Here is a 14,983-nt window from a genome sequence, read left to right as displayed (position 1 = left end):
TCTATGAATGTTAAGTAGAGAATGACCTTCTGCAAATAAGGGAATGAACCAATTGCGGTATCGTGTCATACCTTTGAATCGGAGCTTAAATGTACCCTCCATTTTTTTTTCTGCGCTGTTCAGATCAGTATTCCCTGAACAGTGGACAGCACAGAATTGGCTGCAAAAATCGCTTTGAGGAAACTAGAATGGTGTTGCTTTCAATTTTTAATTGTATAATGCGGCGTATTTCTTACTTCGCAGTGAATGTATACGTCCCGCTTTGATAGATAAGAAATAAACTCAATTTGTGAGTGTACTGATCGCCATGTAATTTGTAAAAGCTGGGTGGTGATATATTTGCCACGTTTGTAGAGAGTGTCTGCAGAGTCAAAACAGGCTATGGACAATGGCCTCAGAAGACAGTGAGCTGTCTATAGACTCTCAATAGACTAAAGTGTATTAAAAACTCGAGGCCATGAATCCATAAAATATTTACAGAGAATCAATAGATCTGTGTCTGCAATACAGAGACTTTCTTCTATACTGTATATAGCAAGTGTAAAGAAACTGCAGGGCCATGAGTTCACACGTCGTCTATACTATGTATCCATCTCTGTCTATCATAGTTGCAACAGACTTTTGCCGACTGAAAGTAAACAACAGTCTCATTAGTAGACTTTTAGCTACAGACAAAATCCTACTAAAAGTGTATGGCCATAAAACTATAGAATGTATACAGACTTGTCTAATGAATTCGCCTATAGAAATTGTACACAATTTATTTGGAGAATTCTATGGGCAGTCTACAGACTGAAAAGAAATGCTTTAAGGGAGTGTTCCATCTCCCGGTGCTCAAACTACAGCGTTCGCTCCCCGCTGATTGCAGGACGCGGATTCATTTCCAGAGGTCCGTTCTAGATTGCCTGTGTGAAGTTTGTTTCGATGTTTATTAATTTCCGAACGCGGCATGCAGCTTGAGAGTCCGTGACTATTATGATGTTTGATCCACTGTGGATAGCGGTGAGGGAAATGGAGAGAGAGAAAGAGAGAGAGAGAGAATAAACATTTAATTGCAAAAAGAAGACCGGAGCGGATTGTGGGTGGGGTCCTCAGTCCAAGACTCTAGTGGCTTGCGCCGACGCTTTGGCGATGGCGACTAGCGCCTCCTGGTCTTCCATGGTGCTGCTGGCCAGCGTCACCTCCCATTGCTCCTGAGCCGCGTTGTGCGGCTTTAAGTGGTTCGGTTTATCTGAGCATGTCCATGTAATGTGCGTGAATGTGGGAATTTCGCCACACCAAGGACTTGTATCTGCGTATAATGTTGGGTGACTGCGGTGTAGGTGGTGAAGATTGGGGGAAGTAAGTGTTTGGATGCGACTAAGGTGGCAGGAGTCCTCCGGGGAAAGTTTGTTATGTGGCGGGGGGTAGAGACGCCTATTTAGGCGGAGGGTTTCTAGGCGGGTTGAAAAATGAGTTGAGAGGGGTAGAGAGTAGAGTGCCGAAAATGGAAGCCCCTTCACCTTCTACCGAGCTGGATGTTGTTATGGATGTTGTGGCAACAGCATCCAGCACCTGGTCTATGACGCTGATAGCCGAAGCCTTGTGCCGCGCGTATTCTGCCTCGCCCCTGTATCTGACTGCAGATTAGTTGACAAATATTCCTGTGTGGGCTTTTGCTTTGGTGTGCCGTCGTCCCTCATGGTGTTCTGGGTGCATATTCCTGGTTATAGGTGCTACCTCTATTAGTTCACTTATTGTAGCTGGTCGCGTCTGCGGCTTGTATCTGTGCCTATTCGTTCTACTTGATTACCCAGCTTTTGCATAAGGTGTAGTCCTATTGCTCACTTGAGCAGCCACTGTTTCTGGTTGGGAAAGTTAGCTTCGGCAATTTATCTGCCGGTGTGGTGGTTCCACTGTAGCATGCAGTCTTTCCGTGAAAGTAGTAGTCCTAGCTTTCCCTTATGCGCCCTTAACAGCACGTGGGCCGTCTCTCCGGAGGTCGCATCGTCGCCTACGGGATGGAGAGCGGAGGCTGACGTCTGCCAGTCGTTGCGCGTCTGCTTCCTCCAGCCCCTTATATCTGCTGGTAACTTCGCCGATCATCCGCAGTACGTGCCCTTTCGATCTGGTCTAATGATCTATAGCCTGCGTGGTGCAGCCGCCCCTCTGAATGCGCAGGCCAAGCACGCGCACATTATCGACCGCTGGTATCTAGTTCCCTTCCAAGTGGACCTTGATGGTTGATGTGGGTTTGGTCCTGCTGGGGCGTTTCTTTTGTACTATCAGCAGCCCCGACTTGAGCGGTGACACTGTTAGGTTCCCAACTTCCGCGTATTCCTCGACTATGTTTGTGTGCTTCCTGTGGTGTAATAAAAATAGTACAGGAATAGGCAGGATCTCGCCCCCCCCCCCCCCCCCCCCCCCCCCCCCCCCGGTGTTTCGTGGGCATCCCACGTTTCAACGGCGCCGTGGCGCCGTATACTGCGCTTGTCTGGCCTCTTCTACTACTGACTGTCTTCGGTGCGCGAGCACACTCGCAAAGGTCCCACGTGGCGCGCGTCAAGCACGCGCAGAAGATTGTTTTTTTACGTTGAATTTTGCATTCTTTGTTGCAACTACACCTATGCCACTTTCTGTCCCCCTAACTCAATGAAATTTTGTGCTCTGTTATTTTTAGTAAATAAGTAAGAAGTTATAAATCATCATCAAGCGCTGGTTTCCGCGCGACAATACGTTTTCCAGCAGTTTCTTCCTCTCAAGTCAGACTTTCCGCGTGATCTAAGAAAGCCTGCAGTACGAGAATGTTGTCTCGATAGTTGCGTCCTGCGCGGAAGAGATTTCATTCGTACACCCGGCTGTCCTGCGCAGGCCATGTGCGGCCGGGCCATCCCGCTGCTGCTGATGGGGTCCATGTCCCTCCTGCTGGCGGTGCTCACGTTCCCGATGCCCGAGACGCTGGACCAGCGGCTGCCCGAGACGCTCGAGGACGGCGAAGCGTTCGTGTACGGCCAGAACACGTGCTGCTGCGCGCCGCCGCGCGAGTCCCCGCCGCCCTCGCAGAGGACCGGAAGGGCCCGCTCGCTGTCCGTCATCTCGGCCGCGTCGGCCGTCAGCGTCAGCCCCGACTGAAGTCGCTTCGTGGTGGCGGGTACAGAGGCAGTGTATTGTTGGGCTTCGCTTTTGTTCTGTTTGGTCGTATACGCCGCTGGAGAGGATCGACGTCGTGGTAGAAAGCGCTCATTATGCCAAGCACTTGCACACACGCGCTCCAACCTGCGCCCACGCCGGATAACGGACCACGACGACGCGTTTGGACCGCTCGCCGAGCTTTGTAGGCGCTCACCCCGTCTCGAAAAGCCGGTACTGTGAGCAGTTTGCGGGACTAAATGTGACTCCGCCGGACTGGATGCAGTGGCGGCGGAGCATGTATAAATATAATTTGATTCCCAGCAAACTGTTGCTTTCCTCGGGATTTATGTCGCGACCAAATGAAACAAAAACGAAAGAAATGTTATGTACTATGGCTCTAGAGGTCTCCGAGGAAGCCTTCTTTAGCATTTTCGAGGCTGGCAGCATGTGCGACCAGTTCGGACAGACAACACTGTGAGAAGCGATGCGTGGCCGCAAGTGCTTCCTGACCACTACTGGAAAATGTTAGCGGCCGTTTTGCCCGGAGCGCTTCAGTAGAACTCATGTTCAGCAATAAGGTTGGCGCTATGTTGCGTCAAGTACACTCGTGGACGAAAGTTTACGGGATGCAGGTTCGCGGCAAAATATTTACTTTTGGGCGGCCACTAAAAGGTCAATGAAAAGCCGTGACGGGACAAGCATGCTCCATCCGCAAGAATTGATACCGACTTAGACAATGCAGAAATAAATTCAGAAGGGCGTGCTGTCGTGCTGGTTGGTGATGCATTATGTAAAGAAATTAGCGCGAAAAACAAAGGGCAACACAGGAGAGACATGAAACAATTAACAAGCGTTTATTAATCGACTCATCTGGCTCCTCCGTTGGAGTTTGTTTTTCGCGGTAATTCTTTTACAGAAATAAATGCTTCGTGAATGCGCATGCAAAAAACTTTCGTCCATGGCTGTGCCACATCCCGCAGGCGGCCGCCATTTCCGTCATTATACTTTATCGGTCGGAAGACGACTACAACTGCTGCTGCTGCTTCATGTTTGCGTTTTAACGAGGCGCTTGGCACATGAACCGCAGTGCCCTCAAACACGTAAAGGAGCAGCCAAACCGGCTCAAACGAACATGGTGGACATCGGCTGACGTTGGCGGTACAAAAGTTTTCGCAACACGGCATTCTGTTCTGAACAAAAAGCACAAAAGTACTACTGTAGACTTCCTCGACATGTTGAAAAGAGTCAGCATACGGTGGCAATTTTTGCTCCAGCTGCGGTACATTAAGGTGCTCATTCAGGGTAGCATACGGAACAACTAGCAGCGAAAAGCAGAAAGATCAGGCCGCCAAGGATTTCTTCGACTGTAGTACTGACACTGTTGCTGGTTGGCTGGTTCCTTCGTTCGAGTGCTGTTCAAAACGTTTCCTGCACAAAGTTCTTGGGAAGCCACTCGGTGCTGAAGTTGCATGTCTATTTGTTTGATAAATGTGACTCACTGGTCTAATATGTAGCAGGCTTAAGCCAAGGCGCTTTTTCTATCGGCCGTTTCAGGAATGAAGAATACGTTGTATGGAATTGAAATCATCAAATTATATAAAATATGCCTTCACTATTAAGGTCGATGCAATCTTCCGCCTGAAGAATGGAGTAGGTAACACAAACACCTCCAACGAGCCTGCCAATGTAGCAAACAAGTTCAAGTAGTCCAAGAGAGTTATATCACCGGCTTAAGGAGAGGGGAATGTTTGTACTGGCATAGAGTAGTTGCAATCGAATGTGCAAAATAAAACGCGGAACTTTTCCTATTCATTTGAGGTCACGTTGGTGCCCTCAGAGCTCTGCTGATATTCGGCTCTGTGACCCACATCCTCCTTTCGTTTTTCTGTCTTTTTTCGCCGTGAAGACTATACACTGCTACTTAGCTGATTCAAAAGCAAATACATTTCTTCGTGACTGGCTGCTGGAGCAAAGTGCGGCCCAAGTACTTGCAGGTATTATTTTATTTATTTTTTTCTCGGGAGTTATTTTGCGAACTGATGGCCGCAGTTACTAAGATGACTGGCTTTTCATGGCGGTAACTTCGTCATGGCTCTCTCGGCATCTTAAACACTGGCTGTTTATAGCACAGAAAACGTCTTAAAAAGCATGAAATGAACAAACATTTATGACAGACATCTCTCGAAATTAGAGCCCTAGCTGCCTTGGCTTCGTCCGTCGGTTTCCCGCAATCGTCGGTGTCGTCTCGTCCCCATCCAGCCTCGTGTCCTGCGCTACCTTCATCGCCATCGTCGTGTGGACCACGCTTGTCGGCGATCAAGCGACTACCCCGGGCTCCGTCTCGGAGAGACAACTGAGGGTAGAGAGGCGAGCCATAGAGGTTGGGAGCGTAGGGCGTGTGGCCACCTGACACCCCCTCCCGCACTAGTGTCTAATCAATGGACTCTCTGGTCCGACGAAATAGTTTCACCTCCACCAGGAGAAAAATCGTGAATGGCATTTAATTCGCGGCATCGTACGATCTGCGCAGTAGTGGCGGCAGCTCAGATGACTACGCCGGCGGGCGACGTGGCACACCAGTGACACAGCGGAGAGAACATGAACGCAGCCGAGGAAGGGCGCTGTGCTGTGAGCGCCATACGTATGCGGCAATAATGATAACTGATAGCGTTGACGGATAGCCGCACACTTAAGGGAAAGGAGGAGGAAGAGCATGAATGATAAGAGGTGCCAACTTTACTTGCGTGAATATTTTAGACGATGAAGAGGAGGGCTCCGGAATAACTATCAAGAGGACTGACATCGCACAAACGTCCCCCCGCAGCCGAGATTTGATTCCGCATCCTTGGGCTCATCAGCAGAACTCGCTAATCACTGAGCCACAGCAGCGGCTATGCGTACTGGGGGCCAGAGCTAAGAACGTGGAGCGGACTTTAGGGGTGCCAATTAAGATCATGTCCGTGCCCGAACATTTCTGGATCTCTTCATTCAAAATAACCTTAGCTAAACTCAGCATCACCGTCTCACAAACACTTCTCCTCATCGAACGTATCGCCTACTGTCATAAAGGGACGAACGAAGATGATCTCATGCGCATCGTCCAAGCCTTCGTGGTCAGCGGGGTCCCGTACGGTTTCCACCTTTCACAGCCAGAAAAAAAAGTAGATGTGCTCATCCTCCAAGTGTGCAAATCAGTTCTAGTTCTCCATACTCGGACGGCATCGGATCGTCTCCTCAAGTTGGGACTTCACAATAAGCTAGGTGAGTAAGTCGAAGTCCACCAGAGAACACAGTACGAACGCCTTACGTATACACATTGTCGCCACGGTGCCTCAGTGGTTACGGTGCTCGGATGCTGACCCAAAAGACGCGGGTTCGCTTCCGGTCACGGCAGTCGAATTTCGATGGAGGCGAAACTCTGGAGGCCCGTGTACTGTGCGATGCCAGTGCACGTTAAAGAACCCCAGGGGGTCGAAATTTCCGCAGCCCATCACTACTGCGTCCCTCATAGCCTGAGTCGCTTTGGGACGTTAAACCCCTATAAATCCCCATAGCCCATAGGCCTTACGTACACCCCAACTAAGCATCACAATCGTTCCGCGCTCCACATGAAGTACGAATCGGCTTTCACAGACAAGGCTTCCCTACGCAGACATATTCACAGCAAGCTATCGATCCCGGCAATACCCAAGAATATGCGTCTGAATATTCACGATTCACCGGCGAGAGGAGCGCGTCAAGTGACTTCACAAACAACACCAGGGTCGCGAACGCGCCCCGTTCTTCGACGCCGCCGAACGTGCTTACTGGCTCCGTTCTTGCGTCTGTGACGGTTCGTACTCGCACCCTGGAAGAGGCAGAGAAATGTGCCATAGCCACTGTAATAGCTTCCACACCATCCACTGCGACGTTCACTGCGTTGACCAGCAGCAGTGGTCCCAAAAATCGCCGTGGTACAAAGAAAAAAATTTCTTTGGTGAGGGGAATTGAGCCCGGGATATTCAGAATGCGAGGCAAACATGCAACCTATAAGCCACAAGACCTCTTTTTTTCTTCTTTACTGTCTTTACTTCACGGGACAAAATACAAACTGGACGAACTGAAAAGGTGATCCGGTTTACCGACAACTTCAAGTTTGTCTCTTTGTACAGTGCACTTATCCGCTGTACACACGTGGCTAAGTTTTAAAAACGAAATGAAATTTTACGAAACGAACAGAATCACCAAAATACTGAAGAATATCTCTGACATGAACATGAGCATGTAGAACGGCCATTAGCGTTTCCACGTGCTATGTAAACATGATAACATTAGCATTTCATACGGCCACTTAACTAGAGTAGTTTGCTTGATCTCGCATTCCCGCTTTCCGAAACCGGGGCTACTGAACCCACCGGAAATTGCACGGCAAGTCCCAAAAGACGCTGTCCGCTGTGTATTTCAATGAAAAAAGTCGCGTCTTTCGCCATTTTGTTCTTAGCTTTTGTGTTGTTCTCATGTAATGGCTGATGTTAATCAAAGGAATAAGCAAGCTGAACGCGAGAAATGTGAGCATTTTGGGAGAGCCCTGTATTTTAGAGAAATCGAAGAAAACAGGCATTCATGTCTTACCCTGCGGCGGCCAAAGGGTACGTATCATACCTTTTGGGGGCGCTTGGGTCGGCTGGGTCGAAATATAATGCGGTAAAGTGATCACTACAAAGTCGGCTGCCTGGTCAAGTTTTCCAACTATTCTCTCAAATTTATCCCCCTTTGATAGTATAACATGGGCTTAGAGCGCGGGAACATGCATCGCAATAAAGAGAAGAGTTTGCGATGCTAGGCCACGGGACGACACAGAGCTGAGCAGATGACGCTGTGTACGTGCTGTGCGTAGCGACGTCCCGTCGTCTGCTAGTGTCGGCCCGTTGAAATGCAATGAACCGTCATTTTCTAAAAGTATATCCCGAAGACTTTGCTGGTCTCCTCATGCAGCTGCTGCCGAAACTGGTCGGCACTGCCGTGCAAAAAGACGGCAACAGCGAACAGACGAAATGCTACGGGGAAAACAACTGGAACTGAAAAACCGTGCTGAGGTCCGATTCCGAGCACTGCCAAAGGCTGACTTCTGGTTCGAGGCCGCTTACTTCCGGTGGCTTCACATTCGCGCCCCATGCGCCATCCAGCCCCCTAGTGAATATTAGTGCCGTATTTTAATTCGAGGTGTTTACCATTAGGCATGATGAGAAAGGAAGAGAAAGTTAGGAGTGTAAACAAGCCTAGCTTAAAAAGTGGCAAACGTTGGCGATAAAGCGATTATTCAGTGTCCACGAACGCACCTCTTGATAGTTCGCCAGAGGCACGTGCCAGTGGATTAAAAGATGATGGTGATGATGACGAAACGAAGAAAATGACCTGGAGGTCCTTCGTGCTCGACATGAAGTGTTTAGTGAAGCTGGCGGCCATGGTTTAAGCTCACGCTGTATGTTCAGTACACGCTGTAACTAGACAAGTACGATCCCGCCGCAAAAACAGTTCACAGAAATGGTCAGAAAGGCAAAAGTCCTGGCCCTCCACGCTTAAAAGAAACACTGCGTGCAAACTACGATTCTCATGTATCGATATGCTTCATCATGTACTAACCACGCGCGCAGCACGTACATATTTATTATTGTGTAAATAGTTTTTGTGTGCATTACCTCTCCCCCTATCCTCTCTTCCTGTCCCATCACTTATTTCATTTCATTTCTCCATTCTGCCTGCTATCCTTTATTTCCGCTGACCCAGCTCAAGTGATTTAGTATCGATTGAAGATTCCAGGGCTAGCAAAAATATTTTCCTTCTGTTTTGTTATTATTTTAATAAACCACTTACTACCTGTATCGGTAGCAATCCGCGTTCCAATGAAAAAGATGCCTTTTTTAAATGAAAGGGGAACCTTTACAAGTTATGAACCCGCCGTGGTGGCTCAGTGGTTAGAGCGCTCGGCTACTGATCCGGAGTTCCCGGGTTCGAACCCGCCCGCGACGGCTGCTCTTTTATGGAGGCAAAACGCTAAGGCGCCCGTGTGCTGTGCGATGTCAGTGCACGTTAAAGATCCCCAGGTGATCGAAATTATTCCGGAGCCCTCCACTACGGCACCTCTATCTTCCTTTCTTCTTTCACTCCCTCCTTTACCCTTCCCTTACGGCGCGGTTCAGGTGTCCAATGATATATGAGACAGATACTGCGCCATTTCCTTTCCCCCCAAAACCAATTATTATTATTATTATTATTTTGAGCATTCGATGTCAGTGCACGTTAAAGATCCCCAGGTGGTCGAAATTATTCCGGAGCCCTCCACTACGACACCTCTTTCTTCCTTCTTTCAATCCCTTCTTTACCCCTTCCCTTACGGCGCGGTTCAGGTGTCCAACGATATATCAGGCAGATACTGCGCCATTTCCTTTTCCCAAAAACCAATTATTATTATTATTATTTTGAGGAAAGGGGCGGGGCTGCGCAGCGGCGGAACACCTGTGGCTCGGTGCTACTAGTGGCGCGTGCGCAGTAGTGACTATGGAGCGAGAGAGAGAGAGAGAGCTGTCTGCGGCGAGGCGCGCATTGTTACGTCATGTGCCTCCTCGGAGCACCACCAAGGCGAAATCGCAAGTTCACGGCCACGCTTTAAAATTTGGAGGACGCTTAAGCTTCGCTTTTAAGAGCAGGACGCGACAGTGTTGCAGCATTGCCAAGGAATCCACGGAACGCCATCGCCTTTCGGTGCGACCTCTTGCCGGACAGTTTAAGGAAGGGAAACATATATTAGTGGACACCCGAACCGCGCCTTATGGCAAGGAAAATCCCTTCCCTTACGGCGCGGTTCAGGTGTCCACCGAGATGCGCAATTTTTCGCTCACGGCCAAAGACGCCGACGACACCGGCTTTTCTGCGACACGAGCTCCTTAACGCTATCGCGTTAAAACATAACCGAAATTTGCACATATTCCCAGCCTGCATACCGCCACTACCTAAAAGGCGTGGCGACGCCGACCACTAACTGTATTCTTGCCACAGCCACCTCTCTCGACCGAACGGTTACTGTGTCGTGGATCCCTGGACATGCCTCGATCCCCGGTAAAGAGCGCGTTCATGCGCTGGCCCAAGAACTCTCTTCCCGGACCCCGGACGATCAGGCACCCAACCCTGCGCAAGAGGCCCCATCTGTCCTTTATATACATATCATCAAATCACCGCACTCTACAAACTCAGCCGCATGACATTACCACCACCCCACAGTACCTTGTCGCCCTCATCCAGGGCCACGTGGCGACAATTACAGACGGGCTGCTTTATTTCACCTATACCGTCTCTCATGTTTTCACCCCACCTTTCCTCCTCGTTGTGCCACCTGTGGCGTGCACAGATCCACACTTTTCTACTACCTTTGGGAATGTCCTTCCCCACAGGCAGTACCCCCCATTCCCAATCCCACACATTCTTTCTGGGAGGCTGCTTTACGGACCGCTCAGGCCGCCGGCCAGAAATGGCTGGTGGATAGGGCTTTATGTGAAGCACAAGCCCGTGGACTCCTAGACCAGTAGAGGACCACCGTGGAAGAATTTTTTTCGTCTAATAAAAGTTGGTTCCTCATCCTATGCACCGTATAATCTAATATGACACGCACTGCGATAAGAGGTTAAGTGTGACATGCTTAAAGGGACATTGAGGAGACACTAAAGTTGGCTTGTATCGGTAGAATGCCAGCTCCTATACACAAAAACACCACTCTTTCTCGAAATCAAAGTTCTTGTAAGGTAGAAAAGGCCAAGAACTAAAATACACGTATCGCCGCCACAGGCCAATCTCGCAAGTACAAGCGCGATGATGAAATAGGAAACAGACGGCACGGATCTCTGAGGCTGGCAAGCATGCATGAGAGATACCTGTTTGATCGATATTGAAGTATATAAGTATTGTTTTGAAGCCACCAGTGCACTTTATCACTTTAGAAGGACAAAAAGATAACGTGAATGTTGAAAGCCAAAGAAAACCTGCATTTGGTGGCGCAACAGGCGGCCAGCTGAGTTTCGGCATGTTTTGGGGTGCTTCGCGGCTATGCATTCCGAGTTCCCGGATGGTTTCGTTATGCGCCTCGATTTACAAGGGCGCAGCAGCAGAGGACCTCCAAGTGCCTCTCTAAGTGCTCCTCAGACGGAGTTCGTCCACCGACACACAACTGCGACAGGGAAAAAGGGCTTTGTATAGCCAATGTTCAACGCGCCTCCACGTTAGAAAACGCAGCGCTCGGCCTGTTCGCTTCGTCAACATACCAAGACGCGGGACTGCATAACCGAGGACTATTATTACAGAATTTAAATATGAACGCACGCACCAGTCGCTACACATCAGTTGTGATGGTGGCTCGGCGGCGACAGTGACGCTGCCGACTCCTCGGCGCTAGGAATTTCCTGTCAGACCCGCCGCATCAGCCCTCAAGAGCGTCGCACGCTGCGTGGGGTTGAGGTCGCTGAATGCAGGCCGCAGTTCTTTGCAATAACTTCGTTGTCGGAATCGGGATAGGGATCCACGGTGACGTTGGTGCAGACGTAAACGAAGTGACGACGGTTGATAGAGGCCTCCAACGTCCGCCTAGCAGTCGTTTTTCATTTCGGCTGCTGATAGGCAGGAGCGCAGCACTTTCCGCCACAAGAGTCCTCGTTTCCGTTTCCGCCGCTTTACGTCCTTCTTGTCCTGTTTCGTCATCACAGAGTACCGGGTTTTTTATCTTAGCGGCGGGAAAAAGCAATTCAACTTCGAATCCAAATCGCTTATAAATAAATGCACCTTTGCTGCCGCACAAGCGGGGGAAGAGCCACAAATGCCGAACTATCGGATTTTATTAACAAAATATGATACGTTGTCCTCAGTGCCCCTTTAATGTGGTGTAATCATGCCTGAGCCAAGGTGCTGCTATTGGCCGCCTGATCTGGCAGAGTCGCCATATTGGGCGTAGCAGAAAACCCTCCTTTGTGTGGATGCATGCTCGCGTCGCCTGCTACGCAGCAATTTTTTCATACGCACATACGACACAAATTCCTCGTGGCTGCAGTTTGTTTCATGGTTTCAGTGCTCGCCTATTCCTTATCTGCCTATCAAGAAAGAAGTGGGAACGCGCTATCATACTACGCTATAATGAAGACAATTGTCAATGCTGAGTAATTAATGCGCGGTCATGGCATCCTTTGTTGGTCCTCGGAGCCTCAGGTTGATTGCTGCGAGGCGACTGAAACGCAGCGATGACCGCGTGGTGTGCCGCGTCAGTGTAAAATGAAGGTGCAGCCGCCCAGCGATTGTATTCTCCCAGGAATTTTGCTTGGTACCCGGCACATACTGATACACGAGTCGGATCGAAGTCTGCTGCCAAACAGAATGTTGACTGGACGCTTGGTTTTGTTTAGTGGGGTTTAACGTCCCAAAGTGACTCAGGATATGAGGGACGCCGTAGTGAAGGGCTCCGGAAATTTCGACCAGCTGGGGTTCTTTAAAGTGCACTGAAATCGCACAGTACACGGGCCTCTAGAATTTGACCTCCATCGAAATTCGACCGCCGCGGCCGGGATCGCATCCGCGTCTTCCGGGTCAGCAGCCGAGCGCCGTAACCACTGAGCCACCGCGGCGGCTGTTTGATTGTACGTGCCATTTTGATCCGTATATATGCATCACCATGTTGTTTCAGTATTTCTTCCAGCTATGTTAATCGCTTTTAAAAGGCACATGTAGGTGGTTGAATATTATTTTTTTATGTTAAACCTGCAGGCTTGGGCTCAGCCACCACAACACAGCAGTGATCAAAATTTACCTCAGAGAACTGCGGAAGCGATTGAGGATTCTCGTCATGCCCAGCACGATAATGTCACCGCAAGTACTGCGTGGTTAAACTAGTTAAATGTACGCCATAGTAATTTTGCTATTCGGCAAAGTTGTAGTGATCTCTCCTGCGCAAGTCCATTGTTTCGGACAAAAAATGGTTAACAGAATGTTCTTTGCAACATTTCCTACAAGTCACTCCACAGAATTGAATATAATAGCACCGATCATCGTTCGCGCTTAACTATCTCGCATCCCTCCTTGCCGGCGGTGTTTAATTTTCAAGGAGGTAGCAGACCTCGATAAGGGGGGTTTGATTTTCGGTACCTGCTTAACAAATATCCGCAAAATTATATTTTGCATAGGACTGAAGTTCATTTTCGGCAATTAAAATGCTAAAGAAGTCTTCATTCTCTCAAAACTTCTCACGCAAGCTTAGCTTTAATCATGTGCAGTAAATTGCAGCGTCTTCGCAGCGACTACCCTGCAGCTTTCATTTCAACTAAATTAAAAAATAATCGCGAAACCTCCGAAATGTTGGTGACGATGTAAAACTCCTGCCATACGGCCAAAATTAGAGCCATTAAACACCTTTAGCATAACGTGCATTGTGTTACCATTACCGAAGTACCGTTACCGGAGCACGCACTGATTGGTCCCGATGCTGCAGACGCGCGCGCTGCTTCCAAGTACGTGGCGCCATCTGGCGCCGTCAAGGCAATTTGCACATGCGCATTGGCTGCGAGCGGGTTCCCGGCACTCCCGTACCATTGACGGTAGCGCGGTACACGGTATGTTGAAGGAGTCTATTTTCTACGAGTGACACCTGCATTTACAGTCATTCGCGTAGCATCACACAATTAGCTTCACTTACATTGGCTGCAGAAGCACTCTCCCCGAAGTTCGGCGAACTCACTGCACTCGGCTGAGACACTCTTCACACTCTGTACTCTTTCCTGTGCGGCTAGAATTTCTGTACACTTCCGGGATGATCTCGCTTGGGTGCCGGAGCGGTGCCGGCATCGTCTAGCCAAAGTGCATGTGCGCTCATCGTCTGCGAGTAAGCTGTCGGGGCTGCATTTAATCAGTGTACTTGTCGAGCCAACCAGACCATGTTTCTTGTCTGGAGGCAGGTCTGCGCGGAAAGGGCCTGCGAATCTGCGTGCAGTTAGGAGATGCTGGCACAGCACCGAATACATTGCCACGCATTTCGTCGTTTTTTGCCCAAACAAACGCCTGTCACGGTGGACAGTCGCAGCTGCATCGCCTCGCAAAAGTAGGGAGAAGGGAAAGAGCATGCGTAGTATGCGCTACTGGAAAAATGTACATCCCTAATGGCACTTTCTTCCCAGCGTAGCATCGTGTCGCCCCAGTCACACTTCACTAGGCGAGGTGCACTCTCTTAAGCCCACTACATTTGCCTGTCCAAAAACTCGCTCCTGCGAACGCAGGCAGTGGCCGGCACGGAAAATATAACAAATAATACAACTGTCACTAGGAAAGTGCGACGCAATAAATAAAAAAAATTGCAGTGGCTTAGCTCGGCTATGCCAGGTTCTACGTAGCGAGAGATAGGTCGTCTCCTGTCGATACCGCCGATGAACAGAGGCCGGGCTCTCGTTCTCGTCACCCATGCGAAACGACTGTGATACGGCCGCCGTGTTACCTCCGCATTTTATACACACAGCAGTGCATGCGCCGTTATGCGCATAGCTAGCACGTGGCATCCGCGTCTGTCATGCGCGGCCCTAGCGGCGAAGGCCGGCCAGCTGCTCCTATCTTGGTTGCCGCGCATGCGCACAGCCGCTCTTCAACGTGGTTTTGTGGTTGCGTGCCAGTCCCATGTTTTCCTGCAATTCGCGCTTCCTTCACTTGCCCGTTGTGTGCTTTCTTTAATAAATTTTAAGCAACACATCGTTCATCCATTGCACAGGGCGTTTTCTGCTTCCTTTGTAAACTGGGCAAGTGTTCTGCCGCCGCGTTGCGTTTCCACGAGCGCCACCGGCTGCCGATCCACACTAGCAGAACGTTGTTGTCGCGACTG

The 14,983-nt window shown here is 49.7% G+C and overlaps 1 protein-coding gene across 2 annotated transcripts in view; it reads left to right on the top strand.

Moving 5' to 3' along the window:
- Positions 1–4,921, top strand: part of LOC144136196 (solute carrier family 22 member 6-like) — a 48,169-nt gene extending 43,248 nt beyond the window's left edge. Inside the window, exon 10 of one of the 2 annotated variants that reach the window (XM_077668280.1) lies at positions 2,851–4,921. In XM_077668280.1, coding sequence (XP_077524406.1) covers positions 2,851–3,111 — 261 coding nt within the window. In that variant the 3' untranslated portion in view covers positions 3,112–4,921. The remainder of the gene's footprint in view (positions 1–2,850) is intronic. The other variant, XM_077668281.1, reaches the window with a different exon arrangement.
- The last annotated feature ends 10,062 nt before the right edge of the window (positions 4,922–14,983 follow it).

The sequence above is a fragment of the Amblyomma americanum genome, chromosome 6 (genome assembly GCF_052857255.1).
Source record: "Amblyomma americanum isolate KBUSLIRL-KWMA chromosome 6, ASM5285725v1, whole genome shotgun sequence".
NCBI classification, from domain to species: domain Eukaryota; kingdom Metazoa; phylum Arthropoda; class Arachnida; order Ixodida; family Ixodidae; genus Amblyomma; species Amblyomma americanum.
This window is presented reverse-complemented; position numbering and strand designations above follow the sequence as displayed.